Here is a 21,362-nt window from a genome sequence, read left to right as displayed (position 1 = left end):
GGGGCTTCGGACTCGGATTTTGGCTGCGGGCACGCGCCAAGGAGCCCTCAGCCTTCCCGTGCTGCAAAAGCCGGGAGAGGCAAGCAGGGACAGGGACAGGGACAGGGACGGGGACAGGGACAGGGACGGGGACAGGGACAGGGACAGGGCCGTTCCCCAGCGCAGCTCCACAGCGCTCAGCCGAGGCGGCGCGCGCCCCCTGGCGGCGCCGCGGTCTCCGTGTGACAGCGCTGCGGGCCATTGGCGGCCACCGCGTCACAGCCCCGTGTGACGTCACGCAGCCGCCGCCATGGGCAAGAGCCGCGGCGCGGCCGGCAAGGGCGGCAGCGTGTTCCGCATCGCCCGCAGCGGTGTCCTCAGGGCCAAGGCCAAGGGCAAGGCGCGGCCCGTCACCTCCGGGCTGAAGCAGGTGAGTGCCGCGGCGGGAGGAGGCGCTGGCCGGGCTGCGGCAGCGCCCCACCACGGGCAGCACCCCGGCCCTGCTGCGGCGCCCGCGGGAGGCCTCGGCCCGGCGGGTTTCCTCCGCTTCGACCTCGCTGCGTGGTGGAGCAAGCCTCGGGACTAAGTAAATCGAGCTGTTTTAGGGCCAATGTGCGTCCGGGCACAAAACGGCAAAGCGCGCGATTTTCACCCGAAAATTAGGTTTGTATGTGAATGTATCATCTGCAGAAAGAGAAGCACAAGAAATTAATTTGGCTAATCTGCAGGCATATGCCACAGAAGGCATCCGGCTGCGCTTGAGGGGTGTCGCGGAAGTATCTGGTAATATCTCGCCTTGTCCTCGGGAACGCGATGCTGAGGGGCGCGTCAGCAGCAGTTCAGCGAGCTGGCGTTCACTGGACTGCACTCACAGCGTCGCTTGAGGGTGTAATTCAGGGTACAGATTAGCAAAACGCCTTGGTCCAAACCGGGCGTAGTTACCACGACTAACAAGGGGAAGTCCTGCTCCTTTCCATCACGTTCCTCGTCCCAGGAAGGAACCCTTTGCCAGGCTCTGGGCTATATTCCCACAGCTCTCCGTGATGCTGGCTCAGGAACTCTGCCCACTAGGTGACTCAACTTGCTAAATCAGCGGCAAAAGCCATTAAAAATACATTTTGCATTTTTATGTGCTGGGTTGGTGAGTTGAACAAACTTAATTATGAATGAATGAATGCAAAGAGAATCATTTTGGTGGGGAAGAACCAGAAAGGATGGAGCCTTTTCTGATTCATTAGCTTTATTTGCCTCAGCTGTCAAGTAAAACTGTCAGTGAGATACAGTGAACAGACCCTAGGAGTGTGCACTGCTGGATGTTTTGCTCTTAATTCCTCTCTGCCCCTTTTTTGCACCTTACATGGGCTGTGATGCTCTATAGATGCTTCTGTGAGCAATAGAACATACTAAAGCAATGGAAAAACAAAGACGCAGAAATAATGTTGGTATTTTTGTGTCTTTAGAGGAGCACAGCTCAGAGGAGGGGCAGAGGGGTCATGGAGCAGGGAGCAGTGCAGGGGAAGAGGCATGGAGGTGATCTAAGCAAGAGATTTCCAGTTGTGAGCAGCGAGTATGGTATATGGAATATGGTATCTTCTCAAACCCTGCCTCCAGCCTGAGCTGTGTGTTCTGCAAGAGTTCAGCTGTCCCTATAGAAAAGCCTCTGTTCATAAAAACAATAGAGGCAGATTGTGGCTTGTTTTTTCCACTTGATGCAGTTGCAGTCTGCTGGACAGACATAAGTAAATGGCTCATATAAAAAGGGTGTTTCAGATTTTCTCCTGCAAGCCAGAGCCACTTGACAAATTAATCTGGTGGACAGACAGGAATGTAACAAACTTTAGAAAAAAACATTTCATGTTGCTGGCGTCGCATGTCCTCGTAGTCTAGACAGTTCTTTGTAATAAAGGGAGAAACAGGTTTAAAATCATATTCATGAAAATTCAGTAGCTTATTAGAAGTAAAATTTTATTCTCTGTGTTTGAAGCTGTATTCTTTAAAGCATTAAGCCTTTGGGCTTAATGTGATTTACTTACCATTAAGCAATATAGGAAGACGCTCAGAAAGAAAAATTGCTAAAATACATTAACTCGTTAATAGCTAAAAGCCCTTTGTAATTGTTCAGACAACTTTTGATGTAGATACCCGTGGTAGCTATAGAGCCTCTTTCTGTGGAGGAGTCCTACCTGAGTACCTGAGGATATCACGTATTAAAACGTAACCTTCTAAAACCCCTGTGAAGCTGGAAGATGGTGACAAGCCCTGATTGAACACATGGTCTTAGTACATCATGTTCCAACAGTTCGTCCACTCTGATCAGAGCTGGAAGCTGGGGCTGTATTTCTCCAGTCACTGTCCCAGTTAGTGTTCATCTGAGTAGACTTGTTTTATCAGCCTCATTGCCACTGCTTTCAGAATTACTGTTACTGTATACATGCTCTGAAATTATGGAAGTGAATAAGTGTAACCATTCACAGTTTGCTTCTGCCTGTTTAAATTGCTAAGAGGTGAATTACAGGAGTAGCCTTTGAAATAGCAGTAGGTATCCTGAAATTTGGGGGTGCTTGAAGACTTTTATGTGTGCTTCTAGAATGTTTGCAATGTAATTACCTGGCTATGCTCCCATTCCAGACTTTGGAAGCAGCAGGTGCTAGGGCTGAGATCAACTGAACCTTACTTTGCTGCAGCGGTGAGAGTTTATGCCCTCTTGCATCCATCCTGCTCCTGTACCACAGACAGGTGTCCCCAGAGTTCAACACATGTCCATATTCTAGTGCTTCCTCTTTGAAACCAAGATTTTTGATGAAGTAACTTACGAAGGCAGACTTAGGCTAAAAGAGAGGCTGAGGTGCCCAGAGATACACATTCTACTCTGCTACAGTTGCAGAATTTTTTTAAACACTGTGGCAAAACCTGGTAGATGCTGTTGGCCAGACCTGTAATATGAAACAATTAGGATGCAAAGTGTGATGATGAAAGGTAAGCTACTGGAAGAAATTCAAAATAGTAAAATCATTTACAAATTGTATTTGGTTTGAGGGGCTACAGGCATAGCTTCTCTAAAAAGCTGCTAGAAGCTTCCCTCATGTCTGAAAGTGCCAGTGCCAGCTGACTTCAGAATGGATATGCTGCTGGCAAAGGCAGAGCCCATCAGGCACTCGCAGTGCCTTTGGGATGATGTAGTTAAGAAACGCACCAGCAGTAGTCAGAACAGAGTGAGAATTTTTCAAAGAAACTGCCCTGCAGACACCAAGGTCAGTGTCGAAGGAGGGAGGAGGAAATGTTCCAGGTGTCAGAGCTGAGATTGTTCTGTTGTTGTTCTGAGATATGTCTGTTCTGCCCATGATGGCAACTGGTGAGTGATCTCTCCCTTTATCTGTACCCATGAACCTTTCATTATATTTCTTGTCCAGCTGAGGAAGGCAGTGGTGGAGCAGCTTTGGTGGGCACCTGGTATCCAGCCAGGGTCCGTCCACCACAGAGATGAAGGAAGGAACCCTTCCTGAGACTTAACTCCAGCTGAGAGCTGAAGGTGGTGTAGCAGGGCCTGGGAAGCCTGACTTTTGTTTTCTGTGTTTTTTCTGGATCACTATGGGCTCCCATTCCAATAGAGCAAGTTTAACTCTTTAATTTTGATTTTATTAGTACACAGCACATAGTACACAATACACAGATAACCTAATGAAGTAACAGACGAAACATATTGTAACATGTAACAATGGATCCATAACAATTGCAAAAAACGGGGCAATTTCACATCAGTGGAATTTTTGTTAAATATACCAATGTGTGTGTTTTTTTCTCTCCCAGATAAACATTAAAAATGCTGAAAAGGTTAGCACAATAAATAAAGCATTTGCTGAAGTTCAGAAAGAAATCCAACAGCTATCAAAATGTACCACAGCAGAACCTCAGAAGACTCAGCAGGTAATTTCCCTTTGTCAAAATCTGAGAATTAAAATAATGTGTATGTTTAAAGCATTATAACGTGTCTCCAGGACTGCAAGCAGTCAGTTGGTCAGAATGTGGTGCTGGTAACGTCAAGGTGCTGAGTTCAACCCCCTAAGGGCCATTTCCTTAAGAGTTGATGATCCTTGTGGGTCCCTTCTACCTCAGAATATTCTGTGAATTCATGCAATTGCTTTAGAGTCCCAGTTTTATGAATTTCATTTGTGTGATACTGCTGAAACCTGGTTACCATGTTCTAGTTCTATATAACTACTACAGTGGAGACAGAAGATGGTGGGCAGCCATGCTGAAGCACACTTCAAAAGCATATTTTAAAATTAGGTTCTAGCTGATTTCTAATTTTTTTTTTTAAGTTAGTCCCAGCTCCATCCTCTTGATTTGAAACTCATGTCCACATAGACACAGAGAGGATGAACCTGGCTGTTCCCTACCTGAAGCACCTGACAGTGCTTTGAAACAAACAGTTCTGCCTCTCTTTGTTCCCAATTCCTAAGCCTTCATATTACTTCATCAGGACCAACACGTGAAACATCAATTTCTGTAGTAGAGGTTTTGCCTGCAGCATTTAGGATTCAAAACAGTGTTTCTCTTGCCTTTTTCTATTTTTTTATACAGGCCTACTTGGAGTCTTGCACAAGAATTAATTCATAAAGTTTAATTTCTGACAAGCTCCTCCATACAAACTCTTTCTGCTGACTGATGCTCTAGGCACAGTTTCAGGGAGAGAGAGCAGTGCTTCAGGATGAGATGCAGATGAATCCATCCTGGCTCTTTGGGAAAGATGGAATTTGGAGAGGTGGACATGAGTTGTCAGTGTGCCTGACATGACCAAGTTTCTGTACAGCTGGGAGCAACTAAACAAGTGTCAAATACCTTAAGGAGAGGCTGAGGGAAAAGCGAAACATAAGTGACAGTGGTGCCAGCACAGGATGAAGCCAAACCAGGATTTCAAGGCAGTTGGAGCCAGTGGTCTCATCACTGCTGGCTTGTCATTTATTCCCCAAGAATTCAGACTATACTACTGCTCCTGTGCTAGCAGTGCTCTACATGACTGCTGAATTTAATCACTCAGGCTGGAATAGTGTTTTCTCCAAAGTTGCAAAAATGTTGTTCAGAGCAGTTGTGAACTAAAAGCTGAGCTTGTCTCAGTTGGGCTGTGTGTGTTACGTTACTGGTGTGACACTCGCAAAGCCCAAAGCATTTTCAGCGTCTCAGCTTCAGTGTATCCTGCAATCCCCCCAAATTATTGAAGTATGACTGCAAAATTAGCCTAAATTAAATATATAAAAGATAAATTTTCTGGACAATGGGTATTTATTAGTCTGGGTATTTTATTTTTTTTTTAAGCATAGTAAAAAGAAATTATTTTCTGCTTTAAACTGAAACTCCTTTTTTTTTCCAGGTTTCCACAAATCTGGAAGAGGAACCAGCAAATGTGGATGCTGCCACAAGCCTATTATCTCAGTTGTAATGCAAAATGGTCAACAAAGGGGTTGCAAGAAATGAAAGACCATAAATACCGTTGTCTTTGTTTGCACAATTTTATTAAAAAAATCTTGTTAATATACAAGTATTGGCACACTTTAATACAAACTACAAACAGACCTTTCCTATCATCTAGGAAAGTGGAATGTCAGAAGTCAGTGTGAGAAACTTAAAGTGCTAAAACAGAAGGCACTTCACAAAATTGGTTCACTGAAACAACTTACATAACTCAAACTGGTACCCTTCACTTTTCAACTTGGCAGTGAAAGCTTCAAAATTGTTTGAAAAGTTAAAAAAGAATATTGAAAGCTTCTTGGCAGTAAAGCTTCAAAGAAAATGCTGTTAACTGTGAGCAAGAAGCCTAATCATTTTTTAAAAAATTATCAAAAGGCTATAAAGTATTTTCGCTTTTCTTACTGAAGAAAGCTCCAAACAATTGGCTTAGACAGGAAAACACTCGAGTGAAAAAGTGCCAGAATTTTTCATAAGAGCCCTCTTTTTCTTGTTCTTGAATTTGTTTTGTGAAGTAAAGGAAGCAAAAGGAAATATACTCCCAGAGTCAGTGAACTAAGAAGTTATACATTCATTATTCAAATACTTAGGTTATGAAGAAGTCTAGAATGTTACAGTTAGAGGTAGATAAGTAGTCTGCTTGACACAATATCTAATAATTTAGTATCTGCACATCAAAGAGATCACAGACTCCTTCATTATCATCCAGGTTAAAGTTGTAGTCATCTCCGGGAGTAGGAGAGAGTCGTAAGAGAGGAAAAACTGTAAAGCAGGAATAGTTTAGTTTAAATTAAAACACTTTTGGAAAAATCAGCCCTATCATAATTCAGTATGTTTGTCATCAGGGTTAGTCTTAATAATTAAAATAGTCTTGATAATCTGACAAGCTCATTGGGAAACATGGTGAAAACCTGTACTGCATTCAAACTAAGGCAGTAAGTGTTTTATCTATCATTTTTTCCTTGGTATTTTAAGTCTACTGAAGAGGAGTCATAGTTGTGGAATAGAGGTTTAATTTCTTCTACAGCAATGGAGTTCCTGAGGAGCTTTTGAAAACTTTAACCAGAAGGCCATAATTTATATTCCTTTGTCTTGGTACAATATTGCATGTATCAGCCTTCAAATAAGTAAGGAATTTAGCATTATCTCTATTTTTACAGAAGGGAAATGGAAGCTAGCAGTTTGTCTGTGCACTGCATTTCAAGGATGGACTCAAAACTCTCTTTGTGGGAGAAATGCAAGTAGAAAAGCCTCAGCCCTCACTCTGCACTGTAGGAGCTCTTAACACAGTGTACATGAGCTGGGCATACCACCCCTATTCCAGAAGTGGAGGCTGTTTCCATGTTAACCACATACTGGCATGTTCACAGAATCTCATCTTGCCCCTTGGATCTTACAACCACGTCTCTTTCTGGATGAGCCCTGAGGTGGTCTGCTTGAGGGGCAGATATTACAGGCCTTACAGAACAGAGGGCAAAAGGAACAAAGCAAGTTGAGTTCACCTCCTTGTCTGGCACCTCAGAGAGAGTGGCAGAGAGGTAGCGAGGACATGAATTCTATAGTAGCTGTGTTTCAGTGCTACGCTCTTGTGGCCAAAGAAGTGCAAGAACAGAAATGGGTGACATTTGTTCTGTTAGTGTACCACAGCTGGACATGTATCAGTCTGCATCCAGAACTATGTTCTGAAATACGTACTCCAAACACCTGCACAAAGCTTTAGGCAGAACAGAATTAAACCAGATTTATTTTTTTTTAAGGCAGCACACTAGGCATCAGCTTGTTCTTTCTTTGTCCCTAAATTAAATACTGGTGGGTTATTCATGCATGTAAGTGCTTGTTGGATTAAAGTTTTCATATTTTGATTGTTAAATAAAACTGTTGCAGGGAATAGAAAGGGGAGCAAAGACAGGAGTGACAGAGGAGGCAACACGGGAAAGTAGTTTCATACTGACTCTTGGCATCAGATTTAGCAGATGCATTCTAAGTGCTGTATACACAAAAACCATGCTGCTACTTGTGATTATTAGAAAGGATGCTAAATACTTACCATCAGAAGACATGAGTTCATCAATAATATCTCCACTGATACTTCCTGTGAAAGACGGGAGCACATGCTTTATGTATGCAGGGTTTTTTAATATGTGTTTATAGCAGTCAACACATTCTTTGCATTAGAACACTGAAGCCGAGTACACTATGGCTTGTGCAGTGTAGGAGCTGCAGAGATAGTATGCCATGTATGTGTAAAGTATCTTTATATCTCTCAGTTTCCCTCCCCCTGTACATTTTTCCCACTTATCTCTTAAAACCCAAGAGTCATATACAACATGAAGCTTATTTGGTGGCAAAGATTTGCTCAAAATTGGTATGCTCCCCAGAACTGACTCAGTGGCTTCATTGGAAGATAGAGAGAGACTTGTTTTTATCTCTGTGTAACTCATTGGTCATTTGGTCACAAAGAGAAGGGCTTAGGGAACCAGTGAAATATTTAAACAGGAACCCTACCTGCAGGCTCCTCCATCTTTGCAATGTCAAATGAGTTTGGCTTGAGAATACAGTTGACATCCAGAGGCAGCAAGCTCTGGTAGTCACTGGAGCTGGCTGAGGCTTGGGCACTGTCTCCAGACAGGCTGGGGTAGAGCTCTGGCTCCGGAAGGCTGGAGTAAGGGGCTGTGGGGGCTGTGCTGTCCCGCTGGACACTGCCATCTATACAGACAGAAAGGCATGTTACAAGTCTGTTACAATGAAACAGAACACACAGCACCTGCCCCCTTTTGAGGAGAACATGGCCAATGTCTGGCATCAGGTGAGAGGAGTCTTCCCCTTCCACAGTCACAATTTAATTAACTGTCAATTAATTAAAGGTTAATAAATGAAGGTAATCAGGACCCCTCAGGAATGCAGCTGTAATACAGCATTTTCTTAATTATTTTCCTATTACCTATTAATTTACTATTACTGTGAAAAAAATACCTGATATTCAGGCAGCGTCTTACTGTGACTATGTGGAAGAAGGTAAACAACCTTGTGGTACAATAGCTGGCACTGGTGCCTGTATTATCAGTCTCATTAAAAGACACGTTCAAATCATATCCTCCGTCAAGAGGTTTGCAATTTTGCTCCATAATGCATTCTGGAGAAGCACCTCAGAATAATTAACAGGATTACATCCAAAACCTGTTTAGTGTAAGATGGTAAAATGTGAGGGAAGCATCTGTTTCACCAGACAAGAGGAAGAGGTGTCTGTAACCTGAGAACTGTTACTAAGCCCCTGGAGTAGTTTTTAAATGGACAGCTGCTACCCTGTGCAAATTCTTGATCTTTCCTTTGTCTGCCACCTTTCTTAACAGTTTCTTTTTTCCCTCCAGCTGCCTTCCTCCCTCACCCATCAGAGGTAGGAAAACCCCTGGATCCACCTGATGGTGTGTCCCCAACTGCTGTTTTCAGTAACTCCTGTCCTTGGTTGGGGTCATGTTGTGGGGGATTTGGAGGAGCTGCAGCCGGTTTAATTGGAGTCGCTGGAGTTGCAGGCTGAGATGAGGGCTGTGCAAGGTCATCGGGTGGAGGAACTGGAAACACCATGGGCTTGGAGGAGCTCGATTCTTTATTTATAAGCAGCACATGGATAGGTCCTGAACTACTTTTAAGATTGATCTGGTATTTCTTCTGTCTGTTCTGGCCCTGTAAAGATGATGTATTATGAAAGTTACTGTTCCTTGAGAATCTGGAACTGTACAAGTTGCTGAAGACTAAGATCAGCTGTTTTAGTCCTCAACAAAAAGAAAATAAAAACAAAATCCAACATCACAGCTGCTAACAGCTCCTGCAGAGAACCTTACCATTGCCTGAACCAATTTCAGCAGACGGACAAAGACAGTACCATTGATCAGCTTCACGGCTCTAGACTTGGATGCTTTTACCGATATTAGACTGTGCTTAGCCTCACTAAAAATAACTTGTGAAATAGCTTCTCAGGTGAATTTCCGCCTTCTACAAGCACATGGCTATCACGCTTCATACAATGCTCTCTCCCAACTATGTAAACACTATTTAAAACCAAGCACTGCAACAACAACAACAACAACAAAAAGTTAAAGATGGACAGAAGTAAATAATTTGGCCTCCTACTTTAATCTTGCCAATTTAATCCTTTTGGCTAAAATGAGACTGCAGTCTGTTTCTCTATCCAGTCTAGTACTGTGAGACTAAATCTAAATTACATCAAAACTAAATCTAAAAGGCTTTTTCATAAGAGATCCATTTTAACAATATAGCAGAGAAACTTGACACACAAAAGTCACTGAGTTCTCAAGAGAATTCATGACAACTATGCATTATTTTGAAAGCTGCAAAAGCAAGAGAGAAGAAACCTACTTGTGTATTTTGGTTTTAAAAGAAGGCAGTGTTACCATTATTCTATCTTAGTGTACAAACCCCACTTATTAATGTCTGGCCTCGCTCTTCTCAACTGAAAAAATTCCTAATCCTTTCTCCCCTCCTCTTGCACATGGATAGAGACAATTCCTCTGCTCTATAACAGCTCTTCTTTGCCACTATTGCTCTAGAACACTTAGGTAAACAAGAAAGCAGTACATACCATTTCAGGTCTAGGTACTTCTAACTGTGTACCACAAGGTGCTTGAATTGCTAGAAGTGTATCTCCTGGTTAAACAGCAATTTTTAAGAAAGTGTTAAGAGCATTTTTCTTAAGTCTTGTATCCACTCAAATGAGATTATGGAAATTCTCTAAGGCCACTTAAAGTACTGCATAATTTAGCATATATTAACTTGTGGTAGGACATGTATAGTCCCTCTAAGATCCAAGTATACTGCATGGTATAAATCACAGAATTCCAACACTTAGATCATAGTTGCAAAAACCTTTTCTCACAACAGTACAAGATCCGCCATGTTCTTTACCCATTTGTCTTCTAGTTGTATATATAACATAAGGTGAAAATGTTTAACTAATTCCTTTTTTCACAGAATCAAAGAATCATTTAAGTTGGAAAAGGCCTCAAAGATCATCGAGTCCAACCTTTGACTGATCACCACCTTGTCAACTAGACCATAGCACTAAGTGTCATGTCTAGTTGTTTCTTGAATACCTCCATAGATATTGACTCCACCACCTTCCTGGGCAGCCCGATCCTATGCTTAACCACCCTTTCCTGAAGAAATTTTTCCTGATGTCCAACCTGAACCCAGTGCAGCTTGAGGCCATGTCCTCTTGTCCTGTCACTGGTTGCCTGGTAGAAGAGGTACAGCTACATCACCTGCTACAGCCTCCTTTCAGGTACTTGTAGACAGTGATAAGGTCTCCCTTGAACCTCCTTTCCTCCAGGCTAAACAACCCCAGCTCCCCAGCCACTCCCCTTATAACTTCAGCTAAACTAGCTCTCTGGTCTAGCTCACCTTATGACTTTGATGAATAGTACTACAGAGATTTAACAGAAGGAAGAAGAGGTATTAATGTTCATCTTCAGTGCCAGCACTTCCAAGTATCTGAGCTCATGGCTTCTACACCACATACAAATGGGATGTAACAGCTGTCACACTCATCTCTGGCTTACTATGTGCATTAAAATGCATTGGTTAAAGTCAGGGGACCACAGTTACATGCACAGCACTGGCACAATACTGCAGATCACTTGTCTACCTGCACACAGTTTCTTCTTTGTCCATGACTAATCTGGGATAACACTATTCTTTCTCTGCCTCCTAAAAAACACTTAGGTGAAGTATTATGTGAGCACCACGCCAGGTGCCTCCATGTCTTGTAATGACTAAGTCTTTTCAATAACCACTCATTTTTGTTAAATTCTGCAGTAGTTTTCTAATCTTGTGTTTTTATTTAAAAAAAAAAAATCTTCTTTGTGGCAAAGAAAAGATGGTTTTGAGCCTAGCTGGAGGCTGAACAACAATCTTCCCTTGGGTCCCCCAGGACCAAGAGATGATGTCAAGGGAAGTAACCTCTGCCAGGATTTCCTGGCAATTTCTTCAAACCACCTGTACAGGAATCCTTTAGATTTAGTAGCAATGCCCCATCATTGACCTTCAGCTGGCTACATTGATACTGCATCACAAGCTCTGTCTGGCCACAGTTGCCACCAGAAAATTATATGAAATTTGGATCTTCCTGTTGTTTTTTGAGGGTTGGACCAACATGTCCTGTCTCTGGTTCCATTACTGGCCCGTGGCAAGCTGCTGAAAAGTATGAATACCAAAAAAGACATCCAAAACCAGGACTCCAGCTGAGCTTCCATTCTATACAATCTGTGACTACAACTAGAAAATGCCAGAATTTGGTAGCCATGAACATTATAAGACCTCTACTTAGTATTGATCACTGCTGAGTACTTCTCAATTCAAAATATTTGCAGGAAAAAAAGCAGGTTAGATAGCAAGTTATTTTTCAATAAATCCTTCATTTTAGAAATACAGTCTAGCAACAACTTACCATTGAAGCAATTGCAGATATCTTCGTGGGTGACATAAGAAAATGTAATTTATGTCAAGGAACGTTTTTCTTAATACAGTATAAAACTGGTATTTGCTGCCCTTCAGAAGTTTGTCCAAACTGAGTCTAAACTATAATGTTATTATTGTTAGAGGTGTAATCAAGACATTATTTTTGACTTTCAGAATGGCTCGTTGCAAATAATAAGTTTTGTGTTTTAAAGAAAATACCTGTATCAGAAAAGAAAATACAAAAGGAAAAATAGTTGTGAATAGTAGCTTGAATGAGAAGATTCTTTTAAAAAAGAAGAACATGTAAAAATCTTGTTTTGAAGAATACAATTTACCTTTCTAATTTGAAAATACAGAATTCAAGTATGTATCAGCATTTTCCAGAATCACACAAAAATACTGCTAGGGGGAATGTTGTAATTCATCTGCCATCCCATTCCTCTGCCTCAAGGTAGGATCAATCCACTGTTCAGACATTCCAGACAGATGTCTTTCCTCTTAGGCAAAACTTCCAGTGACAGACATTCCACCACCTCCCTGGGGGATCAATTCCCGTGCTAGCTCTCCCAAAAGTTTGTCCTAACATTTAACTTCAATCTCCTTTGCTAAAAAATTCATTTTACAGAAACAAGTTTCTGAACAGAAACTCCGGTAATTTTAAGTACTTTTCAATAGTATTATAGATAAGAAGGGCACTTTCCTGCTCCCATTCTCAGATGTCTGTTTTACAACACATGCTGACAAGCAATGCAGCTGGAACTCTCCGGTATATTATATACAGGATTTTTTTTCCAGTTTGAAACCAAACGTGCTTCAGGACTTTCTCAACTCCATTTATCTTTGGGTGATAGCTTAATCTTTTCAAAAGAATGAAGTAACGAAAAAGATTCATGTAAAGCACTGGTAACAAAATAAAAATTCAAGTTCCGGAAAGCAACATCATTAATTTCAAGTAAGACTCTAGGATTATACTATTGAGTTAATAGTTACTATATATATGCACTAAATTATTTTCGTGTTACCAATCACAGTCATGGAAGTTAAAAAAATCACGTAAATGAGATTTATATCTTCTTTTGTTGAAGCAAAACCTGAAAAAATACTTGCATTACCTTGCTAAATGAATAACATTATGCTTTATCATTACCTACACTTTAACTGTTGATTTAATTCTAGTTCCGAAATGCACACAATTAGTTTAAAAGGATATTGGTGGTTTGTAGAATCATCCATGACATTCTTGATACTTTGCTGAAGCCACAGTTTCTGCTGATCCAATTCTTTTTCTTTCAGCTCTAAATCTTCAATTTCAGCTTCCAGGTACCTCAGCCTGTCTATGACTTCTTTTGTATTGCAGCCAGCACCTACCCCTCTTAAAAAGGTATAAGGATTAATGAAATCACAAGTGAAAATCTAATGCAAACATAGAATGACAATTTCTTAAGACTATTTTCAACGTTTGAAAAATCTACTAATATTCAATATGAAGAAATGAGCATTTAACCTCCCAGTAGTGTTTTGACATGAAAATGAAAATGCTTAATTTCAGATCACATTTAGAATTTCCCTCTACAAAAATTGATCTTCTTTTGGAATGCAGTTTTTTTCTGTTTGGCAGGGCCTATGTCCTTCCCCTATAATTCTTATTCTGAGCTTTTACCTTCAGAGACCTACGAGAAAATAGGCAGGGACTGTGGGAGGGCAGGTAGGTGGAGACAATGTGTCCTGACACCCCTCCCAGATTCATTCCGGGATGAATTTTGCAACTACAAGTGCTACATATAAAGTAGCACTACAAGTTTTTTGAGTTTCTCTTCTGTCTGCTTTAAACTTGATTTTATGTATCACAGACGCAAGTTAAACGGAAAACAAATACAGCTTGTTTGCAATTTTATATTGTTATTTTTATTATATTTATTATACTTCTACAACATCATATTGGTCATTGATTAGCACAATTAGTTTTGCCATTAATTTTATGGTGTTAGATCTAGGCAGAAGTAGAAAGAGGCAGTTTTTGTTGCTCTTCAGCATGTGAAAATTTGCAGAACTGACGTAACTTACTTCCATTGAATGCTGTTTTTTGACTTCTTCTCAATGAGATCAATCCCCTCCAGAACGTTGGTGATATCATAGATCCTTCTCTTCTGCCTCACAGCAAGCGTATCAGCAGCCTGTGGAGAGAACAAGTATCAGCACCTTACATGCTGAGGGAAAGAAGTTAAGCCACTTCTTTGGAAAAATGCCATCTAATGTAACTTAGAAGGGGGAAGTTTCCACCCTCCAAGAGCCACACACCATCATGAATTTGAAGTTCAGCACCTGCAGGCAGTGCTAGAAAGCACAGGGAGCAGTCCCCTGGCTGAAGAGAGGAGCTCACTGGGGTTGCAAAGACCCTGGTCAGTATCTGGAGGATTTTCAGTTACATGGAAGAGCTTGCCATGCTCTTTCTGGAGGGCAGGAAAAGGTATGGAAGGCAGGCAGTGACACCCTGAAGTGGGGCAAGCCTCTGAAGGCAAGACCATATTAAGTTTATTATTCCTTCCACTGACACTCAAGCTATTACAGCCTTTGTTTGGATTCAGTGGTGCCAGGATACGAAACAACAGGGCTGTAATTGCACAGAGTGTCTGCAGGAGAGCTGCAGTATTTCAGGCCAGCATTGTCCTTGCACAGATGCCCCTCGCAGGGCACAAGGGCTCACTCCATCTGTCACACTAAGCACCAGCACCCCAGCAGCTCTGCCAGCGATGTTGCTGCTGACACACAGCCAGCTGTGCAGTGCGTCTGAGGACTGTCACACCTCGCCCCTCCGAGCAAAGCAGCGTCAGGCAGAGGCAACCACTTTGTGCCTTACTTCTTTCTCTCCATGGTGACTTCTGTGTAACTGATGCAAAGAGTTAAGATAAAATAAGCAAAAGGGCTAGTCATGCCCTCCACATGAAAGCCTCCTTCAAAGGAACTCAAATTCAAAGAATATTCACTAAAAGAAGGAAAAGCAGAGAGGAGTCTAACTCTGTAGTTACTCGGGACACTTAAATATAATGATTACATGGGATTGTATGTATTAAACAAATAAAAGAAGAAAAGTAAAGAGAAGGGTAGGTAAAGACTTCTGAATTTGAACTAATGCATAAAGGCAAATTTCTACTAGAGGAACATAATGATTTATTTCAGTTTGTTCCAAAATCTATTAAATATATGCTTTTTGTAAGCAGCCTATATGAAAGAAAGGTACAGCTCGAGACAACCATAACCTGGAAAGAAAACCAAATTTCTTTGCTTAATAGTACCATTACCTTTTGCTACTGAAATAAAGCTGAAAGGACAAAAAGAAAGAACAGAGATTAAAAAAAATACCCTTATACCCATGAAGTCTAAACACTGTTCTTTCTCCTTGACAGTGATGTCAACACTGTTTTCACTGACACCATTAGCAGCATTTATCCTTTGTATGGTCTTCAGTATGAGTATTTTAAAATATTTTCTTAACTAACAAAACAAGATGCATGCAAATACATATAAAGCACAGTTTAGTTCTCTCCAAGGAAACTGGCTCTTTGATCCCTTGTTTCACTAGGTATGCACCTGCTATCTTAATCTGCTATTTTTGCTGCATACATACACACTGCTTCCAAGGACTGCTAGAGAACCTTAAAAATCTAACAAGTGACAGAGTTGATGTCATTTGCACCATGCTGAATCAGCACCCCATACATCTCACAGTCTTCAGTTATTCTACAAGCTGTTTACATTATTCAGTGTAAGGAACAGACAGCATACCCTCAGATGCTATTCAACTTTCTGCTTTTTTCCCCACTGCTCCACATATTGACCTAGGACTTAGTCTACCACTTATGGCTTGAACAATGAAGAAACTGCTCTGGAGACAGATTTCATTACCTCTTGAGATTTTCCCAAAGGCCTGTCTGCAAAATATAAATGCTTTACTAATCTTAATGTATTTTCAAACTGTACTGGTAGCAAAAGATACCAATGTACATAAATTTGGAGCTGTGAAACCAAAGCTTAAGATTTAAAAAAAAAAAAAAAAAAAAAGTCACTTTTTCTGATTTTGAAATTCTGAATTTCAATTTGAATTTCAATTTGAAATTCTGAATTTCAAATGTTTCAAAGTTGAAGTAACTGTTCCACTCTAAATGCTATTGCATTTTGTATGACCAAAGCACAGCTCCCATGCAGCAGCAGATACACCACTACCAGCTCCAGATCCCCAGGACAGGGGCTCATTTCATAGGAAAATGAACAGCACAGTTACATATGTATTTGGCTTGACTAGCCCTATATACAATTCAATCACTGCTATGAAGTTCAACTACTTAAAACAAGAGTTCCAACACAAGCTGGGGCCAGTTTCCAAGCTGAGAAGTTTAATCCAGACATTCACTAGCTTTCTGACCTTGTAATCTAATTATCTTTTTAAAATTTCACAGATATTTTAAAAAGCAATTGAGAAGTTCCTCCCTGACATTCTAGCAGTTATCAGTGGGATACCTTCTGCAAGGAACATGGAACAGAAATTAAGTTCAGTCCTCTACATAAACGATTCACTAATAATTTGAATAATTAAAAGAGTTTCCCTAGACAAATCTGTTGTCAAAAACACTGTTAAAACTCATCACTTCTCAGCCTGTGTCTAGGAAGGGACATCTGCAATGATGGCCCTGCTAACATGGGTGGACGTAGCTTCCACATTCAGAGTTCTTTCATAAAATCTTTCTAATGTTAAACTGCTGAATTGTGTCGTTATTCCTAGTATCTCATCATACTGTGATTAAGTACATATTCAAGCCACTCATGAGTGTCTCATAGACAGGTTCAGAGCTGGAATAAAGTACCTAAGCACAGAGCTATGGTTCTGTGTACCTTCCAATTGTGCAGCTCCTGGAATGCAGAAAATACAGTTCAGCACAGGTTCAGCTGCAGGCAGGCACACATGCCCATAAAATCTGTAAAATCGAATAGACAGGCTCTTTCTTCTTCTGTGGAGTACAGCAAGTGTAAGGCAGTTATATGCCCCTGAAAAGTACACTTCTAAAAAAAGTAGATTTTAGAATATCTCATGTTTTGCACTGATGATCAGAAACACTAGTTAACCATCATTAGAGCAGGGACTGTATTCTGCTGGTAACAAAGCCCACTTAAGAAATTAGGGCAGAAGTATTGCACACCATGAACAACATCCATTCAGGTGGTTTATCCCTTATTCACTTATCCTGCTCTTTTTCTCTCTTCCCTGTAATTCATGGGCTGCTGCAGATAGAAATTTAGTTTTCTTTCCCTTCTATATTATCCCTTAGCGTTTCAAACTTAATTCCATAATTAGATTTCTTTATACAGGGCTATTCTGTGACAAGTATGTCATTATTTTACAATAACTGTTTGATTTTAAAGTAAATGCAAAATCCAAATCTCTAGTAAAGAAAATTATCCCTTCCACAACTTTTGAGATATTACCAGAGAAATGTCTTGCACTATAACATTTTCACAGCTTCCTCTTACAGCCTGCTGAACTATAATTATAGAGGTATTAAAGATCACCAGAAAACATCACATAGGACAGATTTTCCTTCTCAACTGCTACATCACAAAGCTGGAAGTCCATCTGTTTTCAAATATTATTTTCTTTCTAGTTCTGGTTTTGCTACAGAAATACCAAGCAGCAGCACAACATGAGACAGTCAATACTAGCCAGCAGGGAGCCACTTAAAGGTGTTCACTGCATGAATTATTTCTTGGAATGCTCTGTTCCATTTCAAGACTGTCCTGTTCTTCAGTTTTCTGAGCACACTGACATAACAGGAATACACAAAATGGTCTTCATTTTTCCTTAGATATATGGCTTATTTAGGAGAAAACCAGTTACAGAAATGTATGTTCTGACTCACTGCTTATGAAAGTACCAACAATTTATGCACTGCAGTTAGTATTTACTTTCAACAAACTGTAATCTGTAATTCAGAAACCAGTCTCAGATAAGTCTTGAGCAGAAATGTCTGTGATTGGTTCAATGCCCACTTAACTTCTCTGTGGCTATCAACCCTTTCATTCCCTCTGAGAAGGCACCTTACCCACTAAAGAGAACAAGAAGCATTGTTCCATCCCACTACACAGCCCAACTTTACTGCTGAAGTCAATCTTCTTTGGCACTTTAAGCCAAGCTTTTGGGCCTGATGTCTTACAAACTGAGTATGTTTTGCTTCTCAGATTGACCTGGAACATCTCTCAGGACATGACAGACAATAAAGGAAGCTGTACAACAATCCCAAAGATTTGGATATCTTCATTCTGTTTTGCTAGATAAAGAGGCAACTAACACTAAGCAGCTCATCAACTTGTCCAGACCACAGCACAACTGAATGAGGAATATAAAAACTATTAGTGTCCTTCCCTATTCACCCTGAAGTTTCATTAGCCACAGTAACATCACCAAAGTGCATCCACTCTGAACAGGGATGCACAAATAATCTCCAAGAACACCATTCACCTCCTGGGGCCTATTAAGAGTAATCAAAAAATAGGTCACTTTTCCAGAAAGGACCTTAAGCAGAGCACCAAGCCAGTCTCTTGCTGCATTTTGCTGAACATCTCAGCTGTTCACGGATGACCTTACCCAGTTAGGTTAACACACCTCTGCCTCAATGCACTGCACACCCGACAGCCCAGAGGGCCCGAGCTCCTGGGCCAGAGGGCAGCACACTCCAGGGAACTGGCAGGACACAGTCCCAAGGATCCTTCCTGCAACACAGGGACCTCCTGGCACCAGGACCTCGCCAAGGTGGGCTGGTCCCAGAGCATCACTGGAGACACTCCAGCCCCTGCAGCCCAGCATCCTGGTGCCTTGGAGGCAGCGGGCTGGCTGCAGAGCTGGGTGACAGTGATTTGTCGCTCATATGCCAATTCAGCTTCTTTCATTCACACATAATACAAAGTATGAGGTGGCAATGGTCTGGTTTTCAGCATAATTTTCTCTTACTAAAAGGAGGGGGGAGGGCAAGAAAAAGGTTTAAACAGCAGCCCATACACTGAGTCAGTGCAGGGAGCAACATAGGGCAGTAAAAAAAAAAAAAATCACATAATTATTAGGGCAGGAAGGGACCTCCGGAAATTATTTAGTCCAACCCCCACCAAGGTGGAGTCTCCTGGAGCAGGTGCACAGGAACTCGTCCGTGTGGGTTTTGAATGTCTCCAGAGAAGGAGCAGCCTGTTCCAGGGCTCTGCCACCCTTAACGTAGAGAAGTTCTTCCTCATGTTGAGGTGAAACTATTGTGCTTTATTTTATGGCCACTGCTCCTCGTCCTGTCAGTGGGCACCACCAAAGAGTCTGGCATCTATAAGATATATATGCACTGACTAGACCTGCTCTCAGTGTTTTCCAGACTAAACAGGGCCAGCTCCCGCAGTCTCTCCTAAGAGATGCTCCAGCCTCCGCACCATCTCTGCAGCCCTCCGCTGGACCCTCTCCAGTAGCTCTTCTTCTTCTGAGAAGCCCAGAACAGGGCACAGTAAATAAGATCACTCTCAGCAAGTTACACCTAACGCACGGTACCCCTTAACCCCTTTATAATGAGCCGAAACGCGTATTTTAGCCGACCGCGGCGGCTGTCACCCATCACGGGGCACCCGCAGCCCGTCAGCGGCCGGGAGAGGCCCCGCCGCGCCAGGCGGTAGGGAGGGAAGGCAGGAAGGAGGGAAGGCAGGAAGGAGGGAAGGCAGGAAGGAGGGAAGGCAAGAAGGCAGGAGGGAGCGGGCGGCCCTGCCCGGCCCCCGCGCTGCACCACCCAGTTTGCAGCGCGGCGGGCCCTGTGCCCGGCCGGGCTCGGCGCTGCCCCCCCGCCCTCGCACCGCTTTGAGGTCCAGCACGCCGTCCTTGGCCTCCTGCAGCAGCGACACGAACTTGGTGGTCAGCAGCCCCAGGCTCTTCTCGTGGCGGCTGCTGCCGCCGCCCGCCGCCTCGGCCGCCGCGGCCATGCCGCCGGCGGGGCCACGTGTCGCGACCGCCGCAACGGCCCGAGCGGGAGCGCGGCCCCCGGCCCAGGCGGCGGCGGGAGGGGCGGCCCGCAGGAAGTGACGCCGCCGCCGTTGCCTGGACACCGGCGCGGTCCGGCTCGCCCCGCGGGGCTGCGGCCGCGGCGAGGGACGGGCCCGGCCCCGCGGCCTGAGACGCGGGGGTTTCGCTTGGCAGGCGCGGGCAGCTCCCGGCTTTCGCTCAGGGCCCCCAGAACGGGTAGCGCAGGCCCGGAGTCTGCCAGATATGTCCGCGAGTCTGCCTATCCCCGCCGCGATAGCTCCTTGTTGCTCATTTCACCGTCTGCATTTGATATAAAAACATTTAGGTTAATTGTAAACGATGTTTGTCGCGTCTCCCCAGGCCAGGCACGGGACACTCGAACTGGCCAGGGACACGGAATTTTGTATGCTTACCCAGTCTTTTCCACTGGTGTCCAAATATCCTTGGCCATAATTCAGGTACACCTCTTTCAGTTACCATCGAATAAAAGCAGAGAAGGTTTAGAGTCCCTGGGGTATAAGAATTCTGGGGATGCACTTGAAGAAGAGCAGACCCTCAGGTACACGCGGCACTGGAGCACGGTACCCTGGTGTGCCACACTGGAGCTCTACCTGCACATGCAATGTGTGCTTCAGGGCAACATGTGCGTGCTAACACTGTCTCTGGACCTGAAATCACAGTCCTCCTGCTCTCAACTAACACGAGAATTTCTTGATTCCATACTCAGTGTTGATTGAAACAGATGATTCTTTAGCTGGGAAATGAAAACAAAGTCCAATAATGGAAGTAATTTTAAATTGTTATTATTAATGCACAAGAGCGTGCCTTGTATCTGACAAGGTTGGTGTTCACATTTTGTTTATATTTTTATTCATTTAAATTTATTTATTTTATCAAGTTATATCTTTCAATCATGCTGTGTTGAAATTTATCCTTGTGAAAAGGTAAATTCAGTATAGCTTTCACCTGCACCCTGTCTTTATTATTTTACCATTTTGAGGGTAAAAATAATGTAAACATTTATTAAAAAGCTTTAAGGAAGCCATGTAATCATAAAGAGCATAAACAATGCCAAAGACAGAGTCATCTGCAAGAAAAACAAATGTTCCAAGCCCTACTAAGATGTGCATGTTCCCAAGTACTGTAATGTGAAATTCCTGAGTGAAGAGCAAGGGCTAGAAAGAATTCATGTTAAAAATGTTAACAACTCCCTATGATGAAATCAGAAAATAAGTTTCAGAACAACGATTTTGGAGTTAAAACTCAGAGGAGATATTAAGAAATTGAATCAAGGTAAGAATAAGTTCTTGTAACTTCCTGGTGCATTCCAGGTATTCAATTACTTCACCCAAAGTGTAGCTTGGTCAAACAATAAGCAAAGAAAAAAGAAGTGCCCCTGGAAACACTTGATAAACAT

General features: G+C 42.4%; 2 protein-coding genes across 3 annotated transcripts; one reads left to right on the top strand and one right to left on the bottom strand.

The window, feature by feature from the left end:
• The first annotated feature begins 266 nt into the window (after positions 1–266).
• On the top strand, positions 267–5,515 carry RBIS (ribosomal biogenesis factor). Its single transcript, XM_058831969.1, has 3 exons — positions 267–409; positions 3,787–3,903; positions 5,348–5,515. Exons 1-3 carry the CDS (start codon positions 290–292, stop codon positions 5,414–5,416), a joined length of 306 nt encoding a protein of 101 aa, XP_058687952.1. The 5' UTR covers positions 267–289; the 3' UTR covers positions 5,417–5,515.
• E2F5 (E2F transcription factor 5) lies at positions 5,473–20,236 on the bottom strand. Of its 2 annotated transcripts, XM_058831968.1 has the most exons (9): positions 19,780–20,236; positions 13,978–14,087; positions 13,124–13,285; positions 11,903–11,946; positions 10,040–10,104; positions 8,859–9,123; positions 7,948–8,148; positions 7,490–7,534; positions 5,473–6,204 (listed from the first exon to the last, which is right to left on the bottom strand). In XM_058831968.1, the coding sequence occupies exons 1-9, from the start codon at positions 19,903–19,905 to the stop codon at positions 6,095–6,097; spliced, it is 1,128 nt and encodes a 375-aa protein (XP_058687951.1). In that variant the 5' UTR covers positions 19,906–20,236; the 3' UTR covers positions 5,473–6,094. The 2 variants fall into 2 exon arrangements, 1 of the variants encoding a protein (XP_058687951.1); XR_009276881.1 differs by lacking the exon at positions 5,473–6,204 and having other exon boundaries at positions 8,828–9,123; positions 19,780–20,022.
• Positions 20,237–21,362: the final 1,126 nt, after the last annotated feature.

The sequence above is a fragment of the Poecile atricapillus genome, chromosome 2 (genome assembly GCF_030490865.1).
Source record: "Poecile atricapillus isolate bPoeAtr1 chromosome 2, bPoeAtr1.hap1, whole genome shotgun sequence".
In the NCBI taxonomy this organism is placed as follows: Eukaryota; Metazoa; Chordata; class Aves; order Passeriformes; family Paridae; genus Poecile; species Poecile atricapillus.
Note: the sequence above shows the minus strand (reverse complement) of the source record. Positions and strands in the feature narration are given on the sequence as shown.